We start from the raw sequence: 22,788 nt of genomic DNA, 5'->3' as shown, positions 1-22,788 counted from the left end.
AGAAACAAAGGAGTGAATACATTTCAACTTTAAACAGCTCCTCATCGAAACCATGTTTTAACTCAGATATTCAACTTAAATTTTATACAAGGAGATAGGATAGAGTTATTGGGTTTCAGCTAAAGGCACTATTTTAAACTATTTTTAAAGATCATGTGACTTATTTACACAACATGTTGCCAGTGTAAACTTAACCTATACTCAGAACAGAGTCAATGACAAAAGCAGATCTCTTCAGTTTAACTTGAATACCTTGTGAGAGCACGCTGATGTTGTGTGGAATGGTTTGAGTGGAGAATGATTGGCATTAGGCTTATATTGAAACTTGTAACTTTATATCATTCATGGGTAACTTCAGCATTGTATCAGTACTATTTAGTACTGCCATTTATGTAAACAGACCTGTGATTCTATGCTGCAAAACATATACCCTGTAACTGCTGTTGTAGTTTTCCTCAGTATGGTACAGTATTCATGGTAAATATGTTGATTGAGATTGCTCTGGCAGAAGGTCAGGAACCTGAGAAGGCCACAGTATTTTTAAATGCCAACATGCTATCGGGCTGCTGGCAGCCACATTAGGCACAGACTATGTCAAAATGCACAACTAATTCTGTTCAGTAGATACCGTGAAATACCGTATATATTATTATAATAGAGTAAATATGTTCAGAAGTCATCTGAGACAAGCAAAATAATTTTTTACCCCAAACACTGCTGTCTGCTGACATTGTAGCTCTTTCAGGTCTAACTACTTTGACTGCTCTCTGGACAAAGCAGGATATGAATGCACTTGAATACACAAGGGGTGTGTGTGTGTGTGTGTGTGTGTGTGTGTGTGTGTGTGTGTGTGTGTGTGTGTGTGTGTGTGTGTGTGTGTGCGCGTGTGCGTGTGTGTGTGTGTGTGTGTTTGTGCGCGAATGCGTGCATGTGCACATAAGTGTTTGCATGCACAAATGCACTGCAGTCTTTCCTTTACTATGAAAACAAACTGGCTTAGGACACTAGGTCTGCATGCTAATGACTTTTCCCCCCTTCCTCTTAGTGTCTTTATAAACTAAAGGTTTATTTGTATTTCCATTGAGTCTTAATGATGTTGGGACTAAAGAAAACAGTGATCAGACACGTTGGATGAAAAAAAAAGGCAATTGGCATTAGATATCTCTTCAGTTTAGGAAAATACACGTTCAATTTGGTGTACAGACATTGCAAAATAAATATGTTTTTGTTTGTACATGCACAATGATGGCTTTCTTTCATTAGCTTTACTGCTGATGACCATGAGCACACAATACATACCTGGGCGCTGTCATTGGAATACTCTTTATGTAATTCAGTAAATATTTATTTATTTATTTGTTCCTCTGTTTGAGTAGTCAAAATGTCAGCACAGAAAAAGGTCTGTTAAATTGAGTAGGTGTTGTTTCACAAGCTAGGTCGCTTGCTTCCGTGTCTTTGCTGTCTGTGATGAATGAAAATAAACCTCTAAGAAGAAGGCTTATTTGTTTCAGTATGAAGTAAAAGCCTATCAATGAAATGTTGAATGAAAACAAAAATCTAATAAATCTGACAAAAGTTAATCTGCTCAGCTGACGAGTTCAGCAAGAGGTGCAAATACTGAATGGCCAAACATGAATGAGTATTGGTCATCAAGTCCCCAAACGTCCTGAATTATTTTCAGATCAATCTGTCACTGTAGTTGCCATAGCAGCGCCAAAGCCTTTCGTAAAATGGGTTATAAATGTCAACCGTGTAAGGGTTTGATCGAGCCATGAACATAAACCTACTGTAAGAGATTAGGGCCATGTAGATGCCTCCAGACTTGGCCACAGTCCATTTTTTGTGTGTGTTTGCAGGCATATAAAAAGATGCAGTTTTCATTTATTGATGTCTGTTCTCCCACAAGTAGTGACTCACTGCTGTTATTTCCATGAAGGCATATGCGTTAAATCCACACCTCAACTTTCTGCAAACAAGACTCATATGCCGGTTTTCCTGTGCGCATTTTCATGTCCACTGTAACTAACCAGGTCCAGAACCTCATGGTCCCCTATTTGTCTGCTTAAATAAGGCACAATTTAGGGTTTTTGAAGTATTTTCATCAAATCCCTATACAGTGTTTAAGAGAATTAATTTGACAGTGCAACTTCGCAAGCCTTCTATTAAGCCTTCTAACAAAACCGCAGTTTCTTCCAGAAGCATATTTAAACCTGACGCCTGCATTGTTTATTTTCCTGAGCCCTTGTTGCCTGTTGTTATGCTTATCTATAAAACACCAGCTTAAGAACTTTTGAAATTGAAATTTTGTTGTGGTTGCAGTAATTGATCAAAAGTGCATCACAGTTTTACAGAAAAACTAAGAAAATTAATTAATTTTCTGACACAATAGCCTCAAAAACCCTGATGATTTTGGCGGGACTGTTTAATTACACACCTGCCCTCAAACAGCAGAATGCCTTTGTAATTTTGTCACCGAGCGTACAGGTCCAGTGTAGTTGCTGCATTAATCAAAACCTGCTCCTAGCAGTTGGTTCCTTTATTTTTATTGGATGTGTTAGATCACGTGGTGCAGCTTCTACTCTGTAGAGAATTTCACAGTGACAGGCAGATATACTGTAAATGGAAGAAGCCAGGAACAAGTGCTTCCTGTTAGGATGGGGTTCAAGAGCCTGAACTTAGCAAATGTTAAATGGAAGCCAAGCTATCACAGCTGTAATTTCACTGAATGTATTTACTAATTTTCTTGTAAAATGTGGGCTGTCTGGCACGTCCGGGTAAGCAGAGCTTCTACTCTGGCAGATTGTAGCTGTTATTAGTGTCTGGCATGGGAATCAGCTGCCAGCGTGTCTGACCGTTAAATACTTCTGACACTTAATTAATGGATGATTGTTGTGTGGCAGTTCTCCGTCAGCCTAATGAAGACTGTTTCGGCTCATACCCATAGACACACTTTGTCTGGCAAGCACACTGACTTTCACAAACACACAATCTGAATCAATACTCCAATGCACCAAAAATGTTCAGGCAACCACTAATAGCTGTTGATGGCATTTTTGCAGTTTACCAATAGTGCATTAGTATTTTTTCATCTTTACAATTAAATCATTGAAATGCCTTTTTATTTGCATAATTTAGAATGATTATTTGAAGAATAATCTTTTCTGACTATATTTCTCTGTATCTCTTTTTCTAGAGACACTGTGATGACTGTACAAAGCAAATAATTCCTACAGTTGACAGAATGATGAGTGAAGCAAACACCAGCTCCTTAGACCTAGTTAGATTATAATTATGATTTATATGCCCTTATCTTAAAATGACTCGCCTAGAGAGTGAAGTTGTTGTTGAATTTCTTGCAGCCGTCTCTTTGCCTGCTTGACATTATGTTCATATTTGATACCAAATCCCACATCTAATCCGTTTTGGGATTTTTTTTTTTCATATTTTCTTTATTCTTCTTTCTCTTTTTGTAGAACTGACATGAGCTAAGAGAGCTCTTGACAGTTCCCATTGCCCCGCAAGTCATTGCTAGGCATCTGCTCTGCACATCGCTGCAGCACACTCATTTTTTTGGGTCTCTACCCTCATTCCTTCTTGCCCTCTATTTGTTTTCTGGGTGAATGGGCGGCAAGACAGGGTCTAGTCTGTGGTCAGGACAAGTTGTTGTTTTGCTCTCCAGATAAGAGATGGAAAACAACACTCCCACACAATAGCTGCACACAGACACACGGACACGTCTGCACAGAAGACATTTAAGCGCACCCATTCACACAAGTGGACACAGGAGTGCACACTCAAACATAGCATGATGCAGCTGCTGAGCAGTGGAGCATGTACAGAAAGGTCATCCATCCCTGTGAACCCGTGGCTTTGGGGGAGTATGTTTGTAATGCCTCAGAGCAGCCAAAGAAGTGAGTGCATATGTCCATCCACTCCACCAGTTCTCGTCTGTGTGGGCAGCTACAGAAAGTATTTCTTGCTAGGGATGAGACCATTTACTAAAGTAAATGTCTACCCATTGACAATGTCATGGTCATTTAGAGAAAGAAAATCCAACCGTCTGCTTATTTTGCAGACAGTTACTCGCTTGAAAATGAAGGAGGATTGCATGGCATAGGCTGTGCATATTGTCGGGATTGACTGATACTCAGAGCTGATTATTTCTTAAAGTGTTTTTTTGGGGATTGATTTGTTTGCGAAGAGAATGAAATAATTTTAAAAAAGCTCTTGTTGATACTTGTTTCAGTCATCTCTCTTTGTCTGTAGTCATTTATTTGTGGTCTCATTCAATGTCCTGCTTACAACAGTAATTGGTCACATGTCCTGAGCAACAGCCCATCACCACTTATTATTCATCACTGTATAATCTGTACTACTGAAGTACTACAAATGCATATTTGTTCCAAATATTGGTTATAGGACTCCTTAGGTCAGAAAGTATCAAAGGACCCAAATGCAGACACAAACATGGAGAATGCTGCAGCAAAAAGCTTTATTTAGACCCTGAAAATGGAGGTGAAAAGCTTTGCAGAGCTGCTGAAGTACAGGGAAAACGCTGGGTCATGATTGAGACACATCACCAAGAATCGGATAGGTGTAGGTGTCTGCCCTGACAAATAACGTATCAGTTGCTCCCTATTGTATAAAACATAACAGGAAAAAATAGCTTTTTTTTACTGTCCTTTATGAGCAGTTCTTGCGTCAGACATCTGCAGCTAAAATATAGAACTGAGTATAATGTACAAAACAGGGATCAACTTTAATGCATAGTCACCAATATACTTCATGCTTTATTCATAGTGTTTATATAGGCTACTTTACAGGTTCACTTAACTGTGTGGATTCAACATCTAGGAATAACATTTGAGCACTGTCATTTTGACAATTGCCTGTTCAGCTCTCCATATTCATGCTGTTTACCACCTACTCACTTTTTTCTGATTTTATTTTCTGTATTAGTTGTATAAATTTGAATCTCTTTGAATAACTAGAGAAATAGAAAATAAAAAAAAAGAGTCACAGAATGGAAAACTGTCATCATACTCGATAGAAAAGACAAGCAAATAAATATTAAACATGAAAAAGTAGCTCAATACTTTAGTCCAGGGGTACTGAAATGCAAATCTTAAAGGGCCACAAAGATTTATTTCAATGACTCAAAGGTCCATTTATTGTCGGTCAGGCCACATGCAATAATACTGTAATATTCTAAACAAAATGTCCTTTTCATCCATAACAACAAAAACAATATGGACAAAAATAAAATTTAATTTCCATTTTTACAAATTAAAATAAATAGTTGAATAAAACAATGTTACTAAGTCTCTAAGCACTCGGTTATTTTTTTTTGCCAAACAGTGTGACAAGAATCCTGCTTGCAGCTTGATATGACGATTTCAGTGCATTCATTTTTGTTGTTCTTAGCTCTGAATTTTAAGGAAATGTCTCTTCAGAATTCCTATGCTTCGTCTCATAATGCCGTTTCAAATAGGAAATCTTCATGACAGCTATAGTCTCCTGGCATATTAAGCACATGGGTCTTGTGCTGGTTGGAGGGAGAATGAATGCACATTTTTCAGTCCATTCTTCTTTAAATTTCTGCTGTCCACTTTTCTTTTAGAGACAAGTCCCAGTATACACCTGCTTACCCAACCAAAACGCATAGTGAAGGAATAACAGTTCGGGGCCACGAATCCAGCCAGGGGACCGCCTATTGAGGACCATCGCTAGTCAATAATCAGCATTAAAACCAATGATAAATGAAATCAAGTGAGCTCTATGCAAAGGAGACATTCCCACCGGTGTTTCTCTCACAGCTGGAGTGTGGAAAACATGCAGGCCCTTTGGAAATGTGAACCCTGTGGTATGAGGATGTTTGACCAAGTGCCTGAAGCAAGCCGTGTGTGTGTGTGTGTGTGTGTGGTTGCGTGTGTTGTGAGAGTGCATACAAGTGTGACTTTGCACACACTCTGAACACATGTCCATGGTTCGCAGCAGAGGAAGCCTGTCCCACTGTGGGGAAGCAACTGAGGTGTGAGCAGTGTGACAATGGCACGAAGTGACAGACAGACTGAGGCAAATACTAGGGCAGTGGGTGGGATGTGTTGACAGTACTGTGTGCATGTCTGTGTGTGAACGTACATGGTTGTGTAAGTTTCTATACTGCATGTACTCTATACAAGGTTGTCTACTGTGCAGTCAGAAGAGTGAACATTGAGGTGTTTCTCCCATGGCTGTTATTTTGGCTCCTGAGAAAGGCCTTTGCTGTTCCCTGCTGTTTCCACACTGACAGGCTATGTACTGACAAGGCCTACCCTCACTGCATCCCAACAAACAGAGAGGGAGATTGTGAGGAAGACAAGAGGGGAGGCTCAGGAAGAGAGACATCTACTAGTGGAGAGGGGTTAGCCACAGAAAGAGCTGAGAGGGAGGGCATGTGGAAATGAAGAAGAGGAAATATAGGAGTAGAAAAACTGAACGAAAAAGAGATGATTGAAGTGTGAAAGAAATAAAGACAATGATGACTCACAACTGTGAGGTAATGGATGGATGTATGAGAGTCTTCTTGCTCCACCCCGTTGTAGAGTCTTCTTTGTGAAAACAGGTCAGATGAACACAAGGAATGCCACGCGGCCCATTTGCTGCACCGTTACTCATGCACAGCGCTTGCCCCTCTCCACAGCCATGCATTTTTTAGTCTGTGAGCTCATCTCCCCAAAAAGCACCAGGAGCCTGAACTGCTCTCACATCTGCTCTCACATCTCCTCTGAGCTCTTTCATTGGGTTTTGACTGGATGAAATGTCACTCAGAACACATCGCCCCCTTCACCGGTTACTCTTTACCAAAGGTTGCTTGTGTTGTTATTCCTCCGCTGTTTATATATGATATCAGTCCGGCACACTAATTCTGCCACTTTATGAAAGTGTGTAATTAAGCACCTCGGTCAGCCTCTTGTAAATGTCATCAGCGCCGCTCTGTGGATCGTAGACTTTGATGTAATTAATTCTAGCCTAAGATAAACCCCATCAGTCAAGTTGCTGTAAGTAAGGGTTCTGGTTCATCATTTTGGCTGTTAGGATATATCCAGTTTTATGTACAATGTGCACAGTAACTTCAATAACAATGAGTGTATGAGTAATGAGTAATGACATGTTTTTTCAACTTGTAGGACCTCGGATGTGGTGTTGGATTGAATCATCTGTTTCTTATTAATGTTACTCTGTGTTAAGTGTTCTCTGATGTCTGAACCATTTGTATCTAAACCTTGCTTCTACCCCTCTCATTCCTGTACATCCATTCTTTCCTTCTTGCTACATCCCTCTTTCCCTAAACAGTCATTTTTATCCTTCTCTCCCAGCCTCTATCGCCGATCAGGATTAGCCTCTTTTGCTTGTTAGCGTGCTAGCGCTTCTTCTCTCCCCACACCCATGTTTGTGTCTCTGTACAATCCCTGTTTTGTGTGGATTAGTGCCTGTATTGTCCTTGGATTAGGGTGTCATTGTTTCTGAGCTGGGTGAGGCAGGAGCATGCTGCTGAATATGCGTGAGTACGTGTGTGTGTGTGAAGTACTTTCAGATCAGCATGGGAGACTGAGGTTATGAATATCATCCTTTGTACACAGAGCAACACAAAGTACAACACTTTGTGCTGCTCTGTGACTTCTGTGCTCTTTTCTTGTTTATCTGATTGGCATTTGTCTTCCCTATGACCAAATGTCGATGCTAGGTGTGCGCAATGTGGTTGAAGAAGCTTCGAACTTGGAGCCAATTAGTGTCCACTTATGCGTTGGTAATTGATGGCCAGACTGTCAGAATAGGTAGCCCTTGAGGATGTGAGGAAGCTGAGATGTGCTGTGATTGTCATGTTTTCATGGCAAGGGTGTATGAAACTATTAAAGGAGGTATCTATTGATTACATGGTAGAGCTTCTGTGTTAGCTCAGTGTGACAGACACACTCAGCAGGTGGGAGGCAAAGGAGATCTGTGGATATGTTGTGACTATCGAGATGCAAGAATTTCCAGGCAACACCATATCAGACTTCTTATCTATTGTTTGTGACAGTAAGGCATTTACTGGCTTATTTACTCTCTCACAGGTAAATTTGTGTGACAGTTTATTGATCCATAAAATGTTCGGCTGTTGAGAGTTAAAATTCTATTCAGAGAGACAGTATATAATCATCTTATCTTTCGAGTCAGGTATTTTATGCAGTCTTTTGGTTCCCCTCAATTGCTTCTTCCCAGTTAGTTTGACTGAAATTAAACTTTTTAACAGCGTAAAGTGAGTTGACTGAAGACTCCAGTAGGGGCGACTTCAGTAAACCTGCATTTATCATTCAGCAGCTGTGTAATCTAATACATCATTAAGATTGCTTTCCATGCATGTTAACGTCAATGATGAAATACCCAGTGACGGTTATGAACAGTAAGTAACCAGTGTATTCTTTCTCATTGCTTTAATTGTTATCAACCAAGCGGCTCCTTCTTGGCTGCTGTGTTTAATCATTTCTCTGTTCACTAGCCGCTCAAATGTGCAGCAATTCATCAGGCTGGACTTATCGATCAGCCTTTGCCAATTCCCTCTACTCATTCCTTTCAGACCTTATCGATTGTTGAGTATTCACTTGTTAGCTGCCTAAATGTGAAAGGTCAAATTTAAAGTCTAGTACATTTTGTTCTGGGAAGTTGTGACTGTATTCTAAGCAACTAAGTCATGGTTGGTCATATAGATTTTCTTTGTGAAATTGTTAAACCTGTCAGCCTGCAGATTTAATTCAATTAGCATGACTGTCAATAGACACATATGTTTGAAGTCATGATTGCTGACTAGATATAGGATTGCTGATTGTTCTGTATTGGACTATGAATAATTCAGTCTGTACTGTGATTAATTGCACTGCTGAATCTTTACAAATTGTGCACACAGATGCATGAACCAGGGCAAAAAATGTGTCCAAGTCACACACAAGCACTGCATAACACAATTCCCTCAATGAAGTCACTTGGGTCGGGTGTGTTTTTATTACCACTTCATCACTTATAGAGAATCTATGTCTACTGAACTCAGTAGCATTGCTGCCATTTTGACGTCAACAGCGAGAAAACAGCTCAGTTGACTGGAGGGAGGAGCGACAACTGGGATGTGTCATGGAGACATAAACGTTCGTCCACAGACTGTGCTGAAGTAGACAAATATCTTCAGGAATCACACAGAGAACTGGGCCACTAGCTGATCTGTGTTGATTTTGTCATTTTTCAATGAGTGTATCTCACTGTCTGCCACGGTGTGCCTGACAAGCTCTTCCTCAAGCTCATGGTTCAAACTCACCATCACTGATGCAGAACGCAAGGCACACCTGTTTGTTTTGTGTTTGTCTCTTACCCATCATTTGGCATTGCTACGTGCTCTATTTGAGGCCTTAATTCACAGTTTCTCTTCAGTGTAATGAGGCAAGGACTGGGAACAAGCCGAGGTGTCGTGTCAAAGGGAAGATTTCAGGCTTAGCCATCTTTGTAAAAGTGAGTAGGAAGTATTATTAGCATCTTTTGTTAAGAGTGGAAACCTGCGTTGTTTCATTCAGCTCTGTTTGCATGGGTGTGTAGCTCCTGAGCAATATTTTGAGTAACAATGAGGTGAACATATGGTTTATTTATGGGCTTGGATTACCTCCATATGCCACTTGATTTAGCTGCAGCACAGAGCATGGAGCTTTCTTTACATATTAGTACAATAGTATGTGTATGGGTTTCAGTACTGCTCATGTTTCATTGAATATTGATGGGTCTGAATTATGTTTTTTGATCATAATCTTTCCTTTTAGACCAACTGAATTGGTCTCTGCCACAAAATAAGTGTCTTTTCTTTGACATCCTTAAGTTAAAAAGAAGTATAAAAGATGAAGCAAACATTGACTAGAATGGCACATCCCCAGGGAACTATACCCCCATGGTAGGTCTGAAATCAAAAGAAGAAACCAGCTTGGGGAATACAGGGTGGGATTTCAAGGAAACTGAAGGGAAGTAGTAATAGCAGGAAACTTCTCCTTTCACATCAATTCACCCTGATTCTTTAAAGCCTGGAGGGGGTAGAGGAAGAAAGAAAACATGACAGAACATGCAGATTAGATGTTTTCAAAATATGCATCGTATTGTGATTGCCTGAAGTGAAGTATAATGGGAACATTTTCAAATGTTGGGCCGACGGAACTGATCGATTATCATAATGTAATGATAATTGTGAGTTAGAAGTGAAAAATCTATAATGGGCTCAACAAAGCACCAGCCATGTACCCTAACACAGCAGTCAAATGGATGTTATAATTGAATGACTCATCCAATATAACCACGGTTCAATAATTGGCCAAATGTAACTCACTAAAGTATTATAAATGACCAAATACAGCTCATTTGACCATAATTGCAGGGTTGATGAGAGAGGCTGCCTTAGACAAGGAATAGATCTAAATGGAACTAGTGAAACCGCTCACTGAAGGTGGAACAGTCCAATCCTAGTGGGAAGCCTTTCAGAACCATACTTACATCAACATATTTCTTAGTGGTCTTTCATAGCTTGTAAACCAGAAACCAAGGTTTGTGGTTATCTGCTAATTTAGTTTATGTCTCTTATAATGTTTTTCAAATGGTAGCAAAGGCAGCTGAAGCTCCTGCTCTATTAAAAATAAACTGCAATGCATTGCCAGCTGTCATACTGGCAGATCAGGCACTTGGTCTAAAAAAATTGCAAGCATAAGAAATAAGGATGACAGAATAATTTAACTGGTGAAGCAGAGCGTACAGACTAAAGGCACTGCTGTGAGTTAGTGCTGAGCCAAAAACAGAACTGCATGGAGTAAAAAGGCTTCACTTCTCTCTATAGGACTAAAATACTTCCACTGACCTTTTGGCCATGATGGCTTTTGCTAATAATAGCAAGTAGATGATAATTTATAGATTTGAAATTGCAGATAGTCGTTCCTTCAAAATGAATGTCAATGTCTTTTTAAAATGTGTTGGTTGATTTTCTTTTGCTTTAATAGGGGAGAATAAAGGTATTTGCAAAAACATTAGAAAATGCTCTTACTAGTGTTTTGGTAGGGTTAGGGTTGTTGGAAAAAAAGAGACAACATAGGCAGACTTGTGCTATAGCCCACATGTGGGCATACGGTGTGCTGTTAGTGGTATGAAAGAGTACACATGCGTCTAACTAGACTAACTTGTGACTTTGTATGTATGCTTACAAACTGCATAATGTAGTATAAATACTAAAATGCTGCTGTCAGTGAGATGGTTGTTCGTAAAAAGATTTGCATGCTAGCATGTGCTTGTGTGCTAGCAGGTTGTTATATCCCCCAGGTTAAGATTTTCTGTGCCAGAAATGCCAAGGTTAAATAACGGTATTGATTAATCTTTTCAGTGCATCTTTGCTTCATCAAGCCATCGCTGCTCTATTCTCTACACAAGTCAGATAACTTAACTTGATGGAAAACTAAAGTGAATTGAATGAGACACAGTTAATGGGATGTCAGTCTGAATTCGCATTTGACCCGCTGACCAGTCAAGGTGAGGGATGCTTCAATGCAGTGGTCCAGAGGGTACTTCTGGTTCTCATATGTGTTAGGAAGGCTTTAGCTCCATTTTCTTGACATGAGATGTATGACATGACAGTGTAAACATGCCGACAGAAGTCAAAAGACAACCTGGATTGGACTGGATTTCCAGGTTTACTGCATTCTAAGAAAAGAGGTGCACTTGTTTTCTCAGACTCTCCAAAAACCTGCACGTTTACGCATCAGCACTTCCCCTTCCACAAAGTCCTCTCTGGTGGGCCTTTACTGTTTCCAAGGCAACCTGCAGAGCAGGGGAGAGAGAATCGGCCGAGGGGAGGGCAAAGCAAGACAAAATACAGGAAAACAGGATAGCAGGGTGTGAAGGCCCAAAAACAGGACCTAAGGATTGAGATGTTGGTCTGACTGTGAGGCTTGGGTGCTTCACAACACAAAACAACTGTGAGTCACAGGATCGCCTCAGAGCAATACAACTACCAGTTGGATTAAGTATGGATATTCCCTTCCCTAAAAAGATGAATGCTAATGATGTTGGTGACCTGACCTTTCCTTTAGAATTGCTTAGAGGCAAAAATATTCAATTAAAACAAACAAACAAAAAAAACTGTAATTGAAGCACTTTCTTGAAAATGAAAAAGGGATACAGTGATTTCACAACATGATACTAAGCACTGATTGACACCATTGCCCATTTATGAAGGTTGTGTGACATGACAGCCCCCCAAAAGTGAAGCCAAAATATCTCAATTGTCCCCTGGTGGTTGACTGCAACATAGCTCATAAATGTCGTCCCCTCCATGTTTGCAAATGCATGACATGTGCTGAGCTAAAACTCAAAGTACTCGCCAAAGACATTTGTCTGAAAGATGGCTTCTGTTATTTAAGGCCATTGTTATTATGTAGAAGTAGGTTGAATTGTTTATTTTTCCTGATAAGTTTATTTTTAATTAGCTGTTTGATGCCATACGATAGCAGCAAGAAGCCATGATTGACAGCTGAGTTTATGAATGAGTCAGTGGGTGTATCTGCAGGACCTAGATACTCCAACTTCACCCACTACTGATACTGATGTCCCAAGATCAAGGTAGCAGCATCTAAATCTGAGTTAATTCAGCTTAATTTTGTACATTGCAGTTTAGTTTGTACACCAATATTCTCTCTGACACATTTAATTACCTGGTTCTATACATTTGAAATACCTTGCTGCACTGTTTAAAGGATATAACTCTGTCTCTAATAAGCATATTGTTTGACAAACTTTAATATTTTCAATTTGTTATTGTATTGTAGATTAGTGTTTGCAGTGAACAGTGTAGGTAGAATATACTATCTGTGTACACCATCATTATCATGGATGACACACTACGATAGTAGAGTATATCCAGCCATCAGCTAATAAATGCACAGCTCTTTGGTAAACCAGTACAGTTACTGTTCACATGTAATCTTCTTGGTTTTTGATAAATCTGGCTGCGTGCCCCTTCATGCTCGAGCTTGCAGGTGTGACCAGCGGATTTCTGTGATTTTAGTTTGAAAGAGTAGTGTCAGTCCAGAGATAAGCCGGGAAAGCCAGGGGGATTTAGATGCTTCCAGCCAGACAGAGTCAAGGCTGTACACAGATGTGTTGATCTCTCTTCTCAGCTCCCCCAGCCCTGCCTCTCATCTGTCTTCTGGTCTCTTATGCTCCCCGATCCCTCTTAGTTTAGTCTCATATATAGTGAATGGCTGCTGAATGGCACATTATTCCGTTTTGCAGACATTGTCAGCAGCCATCAATTCTGTATGAGCTCTCTTTCACACTTCAGCGCCTCCCACACAGCAACTGGTCCTTTTTGCTGCTCTTGCTATGTTGCGTGTTGGAATTTAGAGTCCATTCCAGTCCGTATTTGTGTGTGTGTTTGTGTGTGTACAGAGGTTCAAACCCTCATTGTCACACCAGAATTTCTCTTGTTGTCAGGTTAGACAAGCTTTATTTGCAGCTATGCTCAAAATCAGACAGGGATTTTCAAAGCTTTCTCTCTAACCCCAAACCATTCAGGCGACGTCACAAAGTGCAACATTAACGATTACAAACACACTCAGGTACACATATACCTTTACACACACATAAACATGCTCAGATGTGATTACAGTCTACAACTGTGATAAGAGTTTTCTGCCTATCTAAATTTAAGGTGGTTTAAAGTGTTTATTTCCACTGCCTTGAAATCTTTAGAGGCATTGCAGAATAGCAGTGCTGCAGCAAAAACCACACAGTGATTAACTTAAAAGATGTAATAAATATGATGAGGCATTTTTAGTGTATGACAGTCTTGGGATGTTTGGATTCCAAATAGTGCAGCTCTGGCTTGTAATCCAAAAAAAACATTCCATAAAGTACTAGAACTAAAGTTCTATATAGAAGGACTTGTCGACAGATTTTTTAAGTAACAGCAACAGCAACAACAACAACAACACATAATGGACACACATAAACTAATATAAGCAATTTTCCCTTGCACAGACCCTATCCAGAGAGGATACTACATGTTGTGTAAACATTATTGTAGCGTGCTTCCAACCCATAAGGTTAATGATTGGTATTTGAAATGTGAGTTTATTCAAAGGTAAAAAAATGATCAATTGTAATATTCGCATTCTGACTGTTTATTCAGTCAATGGGGCAAAGTTGATTTTACTTTCTTTATTGATTAACCAGACACTAAATTTCATCATTGATAGATAAATTGTTTAGTCTATCAAGTGTCAATAAATGGTGAAATGTACAATTTCTCAGAGCCCAAGGTGATGTCTTCAAATTGCTTCTTTTGTCCATCGAACCGTCCATAAACTACATAACTATCAAAAGTCACAGAAAGTACGAGTGATGGTAACACAGCAAGATACACAGCGGTGTGGCAACAAAACCCAGAAGATGACCGCTGGCTAATAAACATGGATGTGAACAATGCAAGTTTCAAACTTTTCAGAAATGTCAGCTTTCCAGTGGTTTTATGAAGAAAAAACAAACCTTCATCACATTTGTTAGACCTCAAGTATACACAGAAAGAAAGCGTACTTCTACATTGTCTATTGAGGACACTTTTTTGAAGAAGTATAGCGTACGTAATAAACCTATGCTTACGCGTCGACACACTAGGCCGTAGTATACTATCCTATTCTTGGATGTAAAGCAGAGTTAATTTCTGCATTCCTCAGGCTCTCTAACCAGAAGTGATGGCAGTTGCCAGCTTTTGTCCAGCCCGTGTGTAGGGAACACGAGGCATTGATTGAATTGCTGCTTGACAAAGCAGAAACTGCTTATTGAGCTAATGCACCTACGTGTTAGGATCGATCTCACAATGTCAATTCCAACTGCCCAGCAGAAGACAGAGAGAGAGGCAAGAAGCAGAGGAACAGGAATGAAGAGTGGGAGGAAATGGGAAAGAAAGATAGAAAAGAATGATGTGAGGTGTACTGAGATGAATACACAGATGGATACATAAATACCTACAGAGAGGTAGAAGCAGATTTTAAATCTGTGAAGTGGGATGGACTGTTTTACTCCACCAATACGAGTGTCACCGAAGGGACATCTAGTCTTTTGGTGTTCCACTTCCTTTTGCTTGAAACTAATTAAGAGCAAGGTGCTGCAGAATGTAGCTCCTTCCTATTGATGACAATGCTGTTTCTCCCAGCATCCCTGCAACTGTTTGTTCCTTACCATCTGTCTATCTGCATCTTTGTCTCCATCTCCATCTCTTCCTCTCTATCCTTCTTGCTTTAAAATATGAGACAGCCTCAATCACTACCCCAAACAATTCCATCACTTGCCCCCGTAGATATGATATGTAACATTTTTGCATTTTTATTTGTTTTGATTGTTAACCAAGGTTATGGTGGCTTTCAGTTGGTCCCTTATTGCTCTTACTTCCAGAGGAAACCTCAGATGTGTTAGAGAGTGAGGAAGGAAGTCGACAGATATGGCTGTATGTAATGTGAATAGAACTTTAAACATTGTTTCTTCCATTAACATTTTTGCCTGAGTCACATCAGATAGATTCTCTTTAGCAACACCCATAATCTCATAGAATTTCAAAATGCGTCATGTGATGAGAGACCTATATTTGCAGAAATGATGTGCTATTCATTAAATTGCTTTGCTTACTTAAAGATAGATCATTCGAGACAAAATACAGATTGGAAGAGAGAAAATGCTAATCTTAGGTGATGTTAGACAAAAAAGTCAGGAAAAGATCTTGCATGCATTATACACTGCACCTCCAGTGCACACTTCGATAATACTTGTAAATGCTCTTGCTTTTGTGTTACACTGTCAATCACTCATCGTCTGCTGTTTGATACGTGGCAGGCAGACTGATGTCAGATCAGCTGTATTGAGACAGATTTATTTCCCGACTGTCATCTTCACACATTTTTCTCTGTATCTCACACTCTCTGTCTTTGTCTTTAATTCTTCTCTTTCTTGCCCTTTCTCTAACCTCAGCACATTATTCTTCAGTTACTTCAGGGACTTGGTTCCTCCTTTAACTAGAGCCTTCCAGATTTGAGACACAATAAACCAATTTCTACTTTTTTTTTAATCTTTCTGCCTTCTCACCATCTAACAATGCGCAGCAGCTCAATTCATCTATTAAAAATAGAAACATTCCGTGGACGAAGCCACTTACTACAGTGTGCTAAGAAATTCATGATCTCCTTTTTTTCTAGCATAAGCTTTTTTAAGAACCATTTTCTGACAAATGGGTATTACAGTATGCACAGGTATATACCTGTGCCCCTTTGCCTGCGAGAGGATGACAAATTGGGGAACAGGCTTGAAGACTCCCAGGAAGAGAGAGCATCAGTCATAGTAGGGTTAAAGGTCATCCCACAGCAGCCGGGCTTCATCCCATCTCCTTCTCCACTGTCCTTTGTCCTAGTCACCAGCAACGAGAGGGTATGAAGAGAAAAGGGGAGGAATGCAAGCAGATGATGTGATGGATGACGGGGCTCCTGGCTCTCAGCGTGCATGTGCTTGGGTATCTACTGTTAGCCAGTGGAGAGGGATGCATTGATGGACGAGGAACATCCTTTGCCGTTTCAGCAGTGGAAGTGCTTAAAGCATTCGGGCCCCAGGGACGGGCCGTGTCACAGTCCCCCATCCTGGTGACTTATGGACCTGCCAGACAAACACCCAAGGGCTGCTGCTGTGGGTTTGAGCATGGGGGGTTGGGATGCAATAGTCCACGTGATGACAGAAGCCAGACCCCCCTAGATGAACGCATCCCTCTGTCTTCATACAGTAACCACTCAGTGCAGCTAAGGTTTCCAATAAAGGCTGCAAAGCTTGTAAAATAATTTGTGAAGTAATTCAGATGTGTGAAGGCGTGTGCAGGAAAGGGAATTAATGGAGAGTAATGTGAAGTCGCCTCGAAAATATTTTAAATTGTTTTCTCATTATTTCTCTCAAGCTCCTTGGTGTGTGTTTGTTTTTCTTTTTTTGTCTTCCTCTCCACCTCCGTTGTTCATACTCTCTCCCTGTTTAGGGTTTAGCCTGCAGGGGTAAATGGATGAGATTGTGATAAATGAGTTTAAAGTACACAGTGCAAAAAGACTTTTTTTTTATACACTGCTGCTTTGGTTTCCTGATTTTAGCTTCATAGATACTCAGTAGGGATCTCCTGCTTTATTACACGTAAAAAGTGACATTACCTCTGAATGATTGGTATTTTTGTCTGCCACAAAATTCTGCCACTATCAAATCAGTTTTGAAGGAAAATAAATGTCACTGACAAAGAAAAAAAAGATCATTTTTAGGTATATCATGCATTATGAGTGCACTATGCCTTAGACTACTGTCAGTGTTTTTTACCTGTGATGTTTATTGGTGATGGATACAGTCACATTGTGGGATAAAGCAAATTTAGATTCTCAGGGAAGTTAGATTTCAAAAAAAAAAAAAAAAAAAAAGCCTCTTCAGTGCTCCAGGCATCACCCTGTTCTGGGGATTGCACCAGTAATGGCACTTTTAGACTTAATTTACTGCCCAAACTAATAACCTGAACTGGAGAGTGTGATGAGAAAATCACTTACATGCACGCTCTCTCTCTCACACACACACATGCACACACACACACACATATATATAAAGCTCATGTATGCCCACACTTGCACATCTCTACTCTGACAGTGCTGTGCCCTCAATCAGTTGTAATGCAATGAAATCAGTCATCCTGTTCATCTCTGTTCCTTTCTCTCTGCTTCTCTCTCTCTCTTGCTTTTTCTCAAACATGCGCACATGCGTGTGCGCGTGCGGGCGCGCGCGCGCACACACACACACACACACACACACACACACACACACCTTTTTCCTGTCATTCTCACAGCCTTCCATACACCTTGCACACAGGATCTGTCATCTTCTTCAGTTTATTTCCACCCCAAGAATAGGCTGTTCTCACAGTGGACATTTTGACTTGTCCTAGCAGGAAAAGCGCAGGTGTCACTAATAATATTAATGATGGCTCCGTTCCATTCAGGCATGCCAGTAATCCACGCCAGGAAGCCAGCATGTACAATATGATGGGCCTGGCACTGGCTCACCAAAAGGGAGTGCAACCAGTGTTAATGTTGTTAGTTATACCTGTGTTTAACAAGTCAAAATGTTTGTCGTGAGAAATGTATCCACCTCCATATCTAAACTCATCCTTCCATCCTTTGATTTTATCCAGCTGACTCTCCTCCCCATCAATCTCCAAAATGTTGCTCAGATTCTAACTCCAGCTGTGCTGATCCAGCCTTACATGGTCACAGCCACAGGAGTGAAGCAGTTGCCTGCATGCCACCAGGGCCCCCTGCCTCCATGCTGCAGCACTGATGCCTCAGTCACAGTGGCTAATATGCTAATCTGACTGATTCCTTGCGTATATGCTAATCTAGCAGTGATGGAGGGAAAGCTGTAATAATAAGGCCTTGACTGGTCACAGTTAAGGCTATGGCACAGTGGAGCCTGAACGTGACAGGTCAGACTGTCAGCAGAGTACAGGATTAAGCCAGAGGTAAACTCTCCAAATACTAACCAGTTACTGTTAAACGCAAATCAGTGCTGGGTCATTGTGGAATGGTCATAGATTTCTGAGCAGGTGCTTTACCTTCACCACATGATGGAAAACACCTACTGTACTGTGAAATCAATGATTAGGATGTAGCTACAAGTATGTCATGCAGCTGCAGTCTTCTGCCCTACGTGATACATTGCTGATTTTACCCTTTAAAAGCATCCTCAGAAAAGAAGGGGAATATTCACATGTTGCTGATATTTAAATTTTAGGTTATTGCTACTTTGCATTTGTATAGTTTTAAGTTGGAAATGATCCAACAAGCTAGCACTGGATACCTTTATCCAAAAAAAGCAGTTTAATTGAAGAAATAGATTAATGTAGCTTTTTTTTTGTGGTGATAATTAACAAAAGTCTATTACCCCTGAAATCCCTTTGTAGACAAACCCACATTTGAATATTGTAAATTGCAGTCTCATTTTTGAATAACACACTATAGATACTGGATGATGCAAACTTTGTCGGACATTTCTTATTTTTGCCAGTTTTTATTTTGTCAGTCGAGAATGCCTTTACCAAAGAGGGGGACTGAATGTGTATTGGTGAGACAGCAGTAAATTGCCTTTTGTTTTGGACATTTGTGCTATCTGCAAAGACCCCGAATATGACCACAGACAGTCAGAGACAGTGCCACTGACAGCCTACGCTCTTTCTGCTTCACAGCTAAGGTAACCTTTGTGAGGAATACACACACATACACATATTCAAAATCAAGCACTTAGAGGTCATGTTTGTTGTTTGATAAGCAGACTGGACACAAACTGTTTGCAGTCTATTTGTTTACCAGCCAGTTAATTCCACAGCTCAAGCTCTGCAGAATGCACTGCTGGGTAAAATGATTGATCTGTCCTTGTTAGACCTTGCTGTAAGGATGTTTCAGCTTACTGGGCGAGAAAGTGGGAAAGATAAAAACAAAACCAAATGCCTTTTTTGAACTTTAGATTAACTCTGTGTTACAGCATTTTGTGGTGTGTGACATGAAAACAAAAACTTGGAAAAGAGACAATTCCAATCATCTTCACATATCATCATATAACTTAAAGAACAAACACAAAAGAAAAAAAAATAAATATAAATATATATATATATATATATATATATATATATATATATATATATATATATATATATATATATATATATATATATATATATATATATATATATATTTCGCTAATTGTCCATTCGGCTGGTTTTTAGGGTAAACATTTCACTGCACAGCAAAAATAAGCTGCTTGTCTTTGAAATTTTACTATTGTTTGTAATGCATCGTGAAGCTGGAGACATCCGATAAAGCAAGAGTTCATTGAGTGTGGTGTTGAGGGGCCAGCAAGCTGTGCTGCTGTATATGAGCCATTCTGTCCTCTCCGGAGTTGAGCCCAGCCCCTGTGGTGAGACTGAGTTTCATCCAAAGTCCAGCACATGCACTGGCCAGCTCCCTCACTGTGTGGGAGTGTGGGACTAGGACTGGGTCTGTATGCTGGATGACAAGAGTGCGTTCTAGTGGAAAGCATTTTTGTTCCAGTTTTATTTATACTGTGAACTTTAATTGTTAGAAATGCAACAATATCAACAACTTGTACCTATTACACATCTAAAAACCATTGCGTTCAATGTACAGTGGGCTTAATGCTTGTACTGTACATCACCGAGGGGAACAGACACTACCACACAGCATATTTTTTTCTGCAAGACTGAAGCAAGAGGTTCAGGATCAAGAGATTGGCTGAACTTCCGTTGAACTTGTTTTGCATAATGACACACAATTAGACAAGGGTCTGTCAATACTGGGCTCTCTTATTTGCATGCGAGTACATGCTTTGACAAGCTGTTATGGTCAACATGGCATCTATAAGTGACGGCAATGAAGCACTTAAGGGAGAAAGAAAAAAAATAAGCGGATAGACAGTGTCTATCACGGTACCTCTACTGACTATAATTGTCTCAAAAGCCTCTTCTGGTTTGTGGCCTTTACCAGCAACAATCCTGAACTGTCTCTGCATGGCCAGGAAAGGAATTTAATAGTATATTTTTGAAGAAAGTCATTGCTTGGGTTGGATATGTTGTCATGAGCAGATGGCAGTGTTTGTTTTTATGTGTGCGAGCATGTCACTATATGTCAGCAGACTCTTTCTGTACTTCTTCCTTATTTTCTGGCTCTTGTCACAACTAACATGATGCAGACTTTACCACAAACTGCCTCATTAACGGTCGGTTCTCCCCCACTCTCTCCAGCACTGCCCAGCTACACTTGTGGTAATCCTGGACAGCTACTCAATGGCCACCAGCAAGGGTCCACGTTCAACATCGGGGACAAAATCCGCTACAGCTGCAGCCCAGGCTATGTGCTGGAGGGTCATACCACCCTGTCCTGTCTTGCCACCTCAGCGGGCACTGCTGCCTGGGATTTTCCCCTTCCCTACTGCAGAGGTATGTAGGAGGGACAGTTCTGGGTACCAACAACTGATTGCTAGTGGCTAAAAAACATGCACCCAGGTAGTCCTTCTATTGTTTATAAATGCAACTTTCACAACTGAAATATGAAAGTTGACATGATATCGTACCCACTGACTCTGTAAAACCCTTTAAAATCATGATATTGTAGATGATAACATTTGAGCTTGTTTTTGAACGGATTACACATGCCTCCACATGACCTGTCAAGGTTTTCTCTGGTTATATTGCTATCTTATTTACCATGACAGGACCACATGTGTTCATGCTCCCAGTCAGGTGCTTGTGCCAGTTGTCCTTCCCTCACAGTTAGCAAGCACCCCTGCGGCAGCGACACCTGCCAGTGTGCGTTGTCTGACCCAACATGACACAGTTCTTTAGAATAGTTCACGTTGGGCAAATGTGGTGCTATTGTAACTATTTTTGCAGGATTTTACTTTGTAAAAACTAAAAGTTAATCCTTATTTTTAACTGAAATACATGTACATGTCATACACATAAGAGTCTGTATGTGTATGTCCATTTCCTGTGCCCATGTGTCCATGTGGCCAATGGCTTGTGTCAGTGTTCCTGCTGAGCGGAGCGCTGAGACACTGTGCCATCTGCAACCAGGCCGGGAGTCAGGAAGCCCACATAGGAGCACACATGGCTGGGCACCGTGCGCCAACACAATCCCCACCCATTCAGTCACATACAGACACGTGCACATGCATGTACTTCACATCTATAATCACAAAATGATTGTTTTTTTCCCTAATCTGTTCTTTGCAATGTCTTACACTTACAAGAAACAGTCAACAACTCTGTCATCTCCCTTTTCTGTCATTTCTCTATGATTCACTAACAATTTGCTGTTCAGACCCAAAACACTTTCATTTTCCTCCTCCATGCCCACCCAGGCTCCTTACTGAAAAAGAAAAAAAATGCTAAGGCAGTAAAGGATGTGATTATGCCACCTTTTCAGCACAAATTACACACCAACAAGTTTTAGAAACTGTCAATTTTGCCTGTGATTTATTTATGCCTCTTGTTTGCCACATAAAAGTCAACATGCGCACCTGAGTGAGCCTTCATGATGCATAAGTGTTGTTAATGTCGCTCCAAATATAGAGTCCATGCAGTATGTGTAAGAGCAGAGCTCACACTGTACTTGGGGAGAGGGGGAGAACTTTTTGGCACAGTTACCATTCTGGACTCAGGAGCAGGCAAATGTGCCAGCACTGTTGGGCCATAGATGATAGCCAGCTACTGATGGCACAGATAATGTTTTACATCTCCTGTCTTAATGCTCATCAATTTCTTCTCTTAGCTATAACCTCATGAATATACTTGCATGGGATTTAGCATCACTCATTTTTTCGGTTTCTGTTAGACTCTCCTAACCCCAATCTGCTCACAGTCCATACCATCACTCTTTTCTCTGCTCTTTTAGAATTATACCTCCCATGTTCAGTGCTGCATATCTTTCCAGTAAGGCTTACTGCTGACAAGTTCTGAATGTTACTGCTTATACCTAAAGCATCACATAAGCACACACTTTTTTTTTTTTTATCTCTGGTATGGGTGCATGCTTTATTCTTGTGATTACAAAAACCTTCTGATTTTGATTGCTGTTGTGTCACATTATGTTTACTGTTTCACCTGATCAACCTGATCAACAGCTTTTTGTA

The 22,788-nt window shown here is 40.4% G+C and overlaps 1 protein-coding gene across 1 annotated transcript in view; it reads left to right on the top strand.

Annotated features, from left to right (window-relative positions):
• The window catches only part of csmd2 (CUB and Sushi multiple domains 2), a 229,725-nt gene that overhangs the window by 51,442 nt on the left and 155,495 nt on the right, over positions 1-22,788 (top strand). The window contains exon 4 of the mRNA XM_037092394.1: positions 20,900-21,094. Within this exon, the coding sequence (XP_036948289.1) occupies positions 20,900-21,094 (195 nt within the window). The remainder of the gene's footprint in view (positions 1-20,899; positions 21,095-22,788) is intronic.

The sequence above is a fragment of the Acanthopagrus latus genome, chromosome 3 (assembly GCF_904848185.1).
Source record: "Acanthopagrus latus isolate v.2019 chromosome 3, fAcaLat1.1, whole genome shotgun sequence".
In the NCBI taxonomy this organism is placed as follows: Eukaryota; Metazoa; Chordata; class Actinopteri; order Spariformes; family Sparidae; genus Acanthopagrus; species Acanthopagrus latus.
The sequence above is the reverse complement of the archived record's forward strand: the minus strand, read 5'-3'. Positions and strand labels throughout refer to the sequence as shown.